The sequence below is a fragment of the Etheostoma spectabile genome, chromosome 2, assembly GCF_008692095.1.
Source record: "Etheostoma spectabile isolate EspeVRDwgs_2016 chromosome 2, UIUC_Espe_1.0, whole genome shotgun sequence".
In the NCBI taxonomy this organism is placed as follows: Eukaryota; Metazoa; Chordata; class Actinopteri; order Perciformes; family Percidae; genus Etheostoma; species Etheostoma spectabile.
Genome location: NC_045734.1, coordinates 31,414,273 through 31,420,715, shown reverse-complemented (window position 1 = coordinate 31,420,715; position 6,443 = coordinate 31,414,273). Strand labels below are relative to the sequence as shown.

Here is a 6,443-nt window from a genome sequence, read left to right as displayed (position 1 = left end):
ATTCATAGTTATTCCATTCATAGTTATTCCATTCATAGTTATTCCATTCTTAGTTATTACATTCAACAACATGTGTCTGTTTCTAGCCAATAGGCTAATCTGCCCCCCCGATCTCTGGTGTGGCCTTTCTAAAAAGATAATCCAAATATAATTTAATGCAGCAAATATACGTTGCATACTAATATATTACATCAACATTACACAAACCTACACGTCAAGTAACAACGCAGAAGTAGACTTTAGAAGACTGTGGTCTTTCTGCGACGTCTTTGGGAAGTCCTCTTGTTCCCCCGTCTCCACCAGAGTCTTTATTGATCCTTTTCATCCCAACTCCTCTAAATCATAAAGGTCCAGACATGTTGAGCTTTTAGTACATCGAATATGTCCAATATCTTTGACTGTATTACTGCATAATCTCTGCATAAAGTCCTGGAAAGTTACTCCGCTACTTATACTCACTTATACTCAGCTCAGATATTGCAATATGAGACTATATGTGGTCTTAGATTTTGGATATATCGTGATATAATACAACATGAGTGTCTTTTCCTGGTTTTAAAGGCTGCATTACAGTAAAGTGATGTCATTTCCTGATCCTACCAGACTGATCTAGGTCTCCTAATATTTACCTTTACCCACTAAGTCATTACGTCTGGACATTCCTGTAGGATATTTATCAATAATCTCATTGTGTAAATAACATTTTGGGCAAAAACGTTGCAATATTTCGGCAGAAACTCATTCAGAATCCATGTTCTTGCTTTTTCTGAATCTTTTTGCATCTTTCCTGCATCAACATGTCGGGATCTGTACAGATTAAAGGGCCAATTCACGCACATATTGACATATTGTCGTATTATATTGTATATTATATTATTTAAAACCTTTCAACAACTCTGGCAAACGCTGGGAAACAAGAGCATCTTCCAAACCCAGTTTCTTTGAGATGAAGTTTTGGTATGAACCATATTCCGTATTCTGTAGATGTCCCAGACTCCTCGGTTCAGAGGCCGGAAGTGCCTTCGTCGGTCGCCATTCAAGGTAAGACCTGAATCACAGGCCGGTTTCACTTCACTTTTAAGGGTAACCACTGTTTATTTCAACCTCTTTCCCCATGGCCTTGTGTCTGAGTGGCTGATGGGAACAAGAGTCTTTGACATTGGTTCCCTGTTAGGGGAGATCGCTGCAGTCGGCAGCAGAGAAGCAAGCTGCGATGTGAGCGTCCATCTTGTATTTACCTTCAGAAAAGTTCTGTTGTTGCAGCTGACAGACTCAGGTTATTATTCTAATTGTCTGAGAACATTATGGGATGGATTTCTACGGAGGGGGACCTTTCTGTTAAAGAGTAAGATCTTTTTAAGACCATAAAAACATCAGCAAAATTGCGTTCGCTACACCCACCAGACTCCATGTAAATAATCAGTAATTTTAGCATCGTAAAACTACACTTCATTCAGAGTCGAATAAAACTAATAATAACAAATAAAACAATGAAAAGCCATTTTGGGGCATATTTCCATTTTTCCAACCATCACAACTCTAGTTTCCATTGGAATAAACACATAGTTTCCCAATTTAAATGTGAAAACATGTTGGCTCTATACACATTAAAAGTGTTGTTTTTTTAAATGGAGTCTGGTGTGGTTTAGTTTTTGGGACTTCAGAGCTGTTTCTGGTTAAACTCAAAGGTTTTAAAGGATTAGGGTTACATCACAGCTTGTTTCCCATCAGCCATTTAGACACAACATGGGAAATGGGGTCCAGGTTGATATAGTCCCCCCCCCCCCCCCCCCCCCCACCCCCCCAGCTGACCCGGTAAATCTTAGTGGATCATTCCTACAATCAGTGAAATTACAGACGATGTTTTGTGGCAGATGAAATCAACGATTGTCTTTTTTGTCTTTTTTTTTTTAAAGAATCCGCTGAATTCTTTCAGTATGAAGAAGAACGTCGAGGTACTTTTTCTGTTTTTACACTTTCATCCTGACGGGATTGTCTTTGTCACATTAAACTTAAATAACAGATGTGATTTAACACGTCATTTGCATTTTTTTACTTTAAGACGATACTTTTCATACGGGGTGAGGCATGAAAACGATCGTCGTTGTTTTTAATAACGGAAACAAACCGTTTTCTCTTCCTTAAGAATCGGCTGAATACTCGTATCACCGTGAAGAAGAGGTGGAGGTGGAGGTGCAGCAGAGAGGTACCACATGTTGTAGTTGATCTTCATCTTCATCTTCATCTTCATCTTCATCAGAGCAGATCTGAGAAACTAGATGAAATATTCGTTCCGAGCGTCGACCATGCAACTTCAAGTTTAAAATTATGAAAGGAATCCAACGTCGTGGTCGTCTTTTTCGACAATGTTGTCGTTTCTGTCAATATTTTCTACAGTTTTTTAATTATTTTTGGGCTTTTTCCGTACATTTTTGTCACTTTTCGGATGTTTTTGTCAATTTTACAGACATTTTTTTTCCCTGTTTTGTTTTTTTCTCTCCATTTTTTTCTGTTTTCGTCACTTATTTGGACGTTTTTGTAATTTTATTCCGATGTTTTTGTCACTTTTCCAGACATTGTTGACACTTTTTCGAAAATTCACGACACTTTTGTACATTTTTGTCACTTTTTTTGAATTTATTTTCTTTTTTCATTTTTTCTGATGTTTTCTTCACTTTTTCGTACGTTTTTATTTGATTTTTTTCCGATTTTTTTGTCATTTTTCAGACGTTTATGACACTTCAAAACACAAATTTCTGAAAACAGAAACTAGAAGCAGTCTATCCTTAATCATAATATTAATTAGAATAATTAAGTCATTTATTTCTCTCAATAGAAAGTCTCTCAGAATGTGAATTTACCCAAATCTGCCTCTTCCGTCCATCCTAACCCTGTCATGGTGTCGTCTGACTGATCTCCGCCATAGACCCTTATTCATGGACCGAGCATGTGGGACGTCACCCGTTGGCCATGAGTTCGTCTTCTTGCACTTGTTTAACTCTAATCCCATCTTCCATCCCTCCATCCCTCCATCACTCCATCACTCTATCACTCCATCTTTCATCCTTCCATCACTCACTAATCATCTCATGTGTCGCCGTTTCACGGTCTCAGTCGTTCTTCTGGATCTCAGCCGAGCGTTATCAGGACCTTCGGTCTCAGTGAAGTAGTCTCTGGCGCTTGAGGCTGACATCCAGATCCGGGACTTAGTTAAACTGTGAAACGGCGTCTCCGAGTGTCCAAGGACAAAGTGTCTCACGTTTGTCGTCCTCTGTTGCACCTTCAGTGGAGTTTGAGAGCTGGACAGAAGAGACGGTCACACAACAGGTGTCCACAGCCAAAGGTACCGGACCCCGGGACTCTCCAGACCTGTCTGTTAATACCTGTGTGTGTGTCTGTGTGTGTGTGTGTGTGTGTGTCTGAGCCGCTCGTAACCATGGCTCTCTCTTAACGTCTGTCTTCATGTCCTTAACCTCTTTCACTCTTTGACGTCCTGTCTCTTATTTCCATTTTACCAATAACTACTCTCGGCTCCTTAACTTCAGTCTCAGGTTCGTTTGGTTATTTTAATTCCTCACTCCGAACGCATGGGCGTAGATAAAAAGTCAATATTTCATCTTTGTGTTGAATTTGACTTCTAATAAATTCATGGTTAACATAACGACACGATAAGTTATTGTCTGTAAGATTTTCACAGAGTTAATTGTCCTATCTGTCTGAGTATGTGGTGACTTTCCCGCCTTAAATTTAATTGGAAAGCAGTTACATCAGTGACATTATTTAAGATCTTTTGTTTTTAACATAACACCATTTTATTTCCTTGGTCTTTTTCTTCATGGTACGATTGAGTCAACAATTGGGATGGAAACAGCCTTCATTACAACCATTACTTATCTTTTAAATATGAGAAAAGCTTGGTTTTACTGCCAGATTGCAATAGTGATGATGATGATGATGATGATGATGATGATTCTGGATGTTTCTCTGTTTTCTTGTGTTCCCGCTAGCTGCCAGAGTTGCCGTCGAGGAGAAAGTAGAGACCAAGAAAGTTGAACTGAGAGAGGAACTCCCAACAAAAGGTACCAAAATAACCTGAACCTCCTCCAGGAAACCGGAAGTGAAAACGTATTTTTCCTCCAAAACTAAAATCTTTGACTGTTTTGTTGGCTTCATGCTCCTTCCTTTCTTCTCCTCTCTTACTTGTATTTCTTGGTACAGAAAGACTCATTACATTACATCACATTACAACTGTAGTTGTTTTGCTTTTATCTGTCTTATCATCCCTTTCTGTAGTGGCTTTTTCTGTCTTATTATCCCTTTCTGTAGTTGCTTTTTCTGTCTCATCGTCCCTTTCTATAGTGGATTTATCTGTCTTATCATCCCTTTCTGTAGTTGTTATTTCTGTCTCATCCTCCCTTTCTGTAGTTGCTTTTTCTGTCTTATTTTCTTCCGCTGTGCTTCTTTACTTCACCTGCGAATGCACACTGTATCTCTCGTGTCTCTAACACAAATCGTGTCTTTGAAGTTCCCAAAGCTGAGAAAAAACCTGAAGAAAAGCCAACTGCAGCCGTGAAGGAGCCTTCACCTCCAAAAGGTACCGACACACCTGTAATGTTGGCATGCACCTTCCTAAGAATCCATTCATCTTAACACTTTAGGGATAATTTAACGTTAGTGTGTCTGTATGATCTTTCATGTAATGTTATGTTGTGAACTTTTGCTTCATTTTACCGACATTGTTGAAGCACCAGAAGCCAAAAAGCCAGTGGAGGAGAAGGTTCCTGCAGTTTCAGTCCCAGAGAAGAAGAAAGTTCCCTCGGCCAAAGGTAGAGATCTGTGATTTCTAACATCTCTCGACTAAACCTCTTTGCAGACGACATTGTCCTATTCTGTTAATATGTGGTTCAGCTTCAGTGTTCCTTTCCTTGTCTGCTTTTCTTTCTGATTTTCTGGTGTTTAATTGTATCTTAAAAGAACCAGAGGAGGTGAAGAAGCCCGCTGTTGCTCCCCCGCCGCCTGCAGAGAAGCCGGGAGTGCCAAAGAAAGGTACTTAACTTCCTGTTAGCGTCTTTAGTAGCAGCTTCCTTGTGTCTTCTCACCTCTTAACGTCTGTCTTGTCTAGATTTTCTGACTTCAACCTTACTGTGTTCCCTGTATTTGTGTTGTATGTAGTTTTAATGTGCTACCGCTCTTAGCTTTACTCTTTATTGTGCATCTGTCGAGTGTCATCTCACTCTCTTGGTGTTTCCGCTTGCTTTGTGAAAGACTATTTGGCGGGGAGTTTAGTGTCCTTCTTCAAGAAAAAGTGACATTTTCCAATACATTTTGTGTATCTTTGTAGTTGTGTTGTGTCTCGTTTTGGTCATTTTTGTTTTCTTTGGGTTGTTTTGGGTCTATTGTCTCATTTGTCGTATTTTTGTAGTTGTGTTGTGTCTTGTTTTCACATCATTTTGAACCATTATCTCCATATCTGTGTCTAAAACGTTGGAAAAGCTAGAGCAGATTATAAATAAATAACACTTAAAGCAATAAAAGTCCAACTTCAGTCATTAGATCTGAGAAAAGTCTTTTAGTTTTACTCATTTGGATTACGTGCTGCACCTAAATCTTATTATGGCGGGAAAACCCCGTCTGTCTACCTCAAGCGTCTCTTGATAACTCTTAGATGCTTCCACGACTTCATGCTAACATGCTAATGTCTGTGTTACCCACCTGAAGATGAGCCCAAGCCTCAGGTGCCAGCTGAGCCCAAAAAAGTGGCGCCTGCAGCTAAGCCTGAGCCTGAACCCAAACCCAAACCCAAAACAGAACCTGAATCAAAGCCCAAGCCAACACCGGCTCCCAAAGCAGAACCTGAAGCCAAACCACCGCTGAAGGTCCAGCCCGAACCTGAAGTTAAGACGGCGGCGCTAAAGAAGCCGGAAACACCGCCATCCAAAGGTATTTCTGCTTTCTTTGGATGTGTGTTGTTGATTTTAGTCTGTGTGTTTGTCTGTCTCGTGTTGGCTTAGTTTCGAGTGTGGAAGCAATCTTTGACTTTATGTTTGTCCCGACTGTCTTTTTTTGATCTTTATCTAAACTAATTGTTGCTTCAAGCCCCCGAAGAGGCCGCAAAGCCAGAGCTGGCACAGATCAAGCCTGAACCGGCACAGATCAAGCCTGAACCGGCACAGATCAAGCCTGAACCGGCAGTAAAGAAGCCCGAACCAGAAGCTCGAAAAGCCAAACCAGAACCAGAAAAACCAAAAGCAGAAGTGGGTAAACCTGAGCCTCTCGTAACCAAGACACCAACTGTGGTCCCCAAACCAGAACCGGCAACTGAACCTGAAGGAAAAGTCCCCAAACCTCCAAAGACCAAGCCAGAACCGACACCGGCACCAACGCAAGCTCCGAAGAAAGGTACACAACATCTGAGACGTGGTCTCTGGGTTTTTCTTAATCTT

The 6,443-nt window shown here is 40.5% G+C and overlaps 1 protein-coding gene across 1 annotated transcript in view; it reads left to right on the top strand.

Annotated features, from left to right (window-relative positions):
• Positions 1 to 6,443, top strand: part of LOC116702471 (titin-like) — a 210,852-nt gene that overhangs the window by 159,234 nt on the left and 45,175 nt on the right. The window contains 9 exon segments of the mRNA XM_032536680.1: positions 985 to 1,041; positions 2,147 to 2,206; positions 3,287 to 3,343; positions 4,008 to 4,079; positions 4,526 to 4,594; positions 4,746 to 4,826; positions 4,975 to 5,046; positions 5,719 to 5,940; positions 6,097 to 6,399. Coding sequence (XP_032392571.1) covers positions 985 to 1,041; positions 2,147 to 2,206; positions 3,287 to 3,343; positions 4,008 to 4,079; positions 4,526 to 4,594; positions 4,746 to 4,826; positions 4,975 to 5,046; positions 5,719 to 5,940; positions 6,097 to 6,399 — 993 coding nt within the window.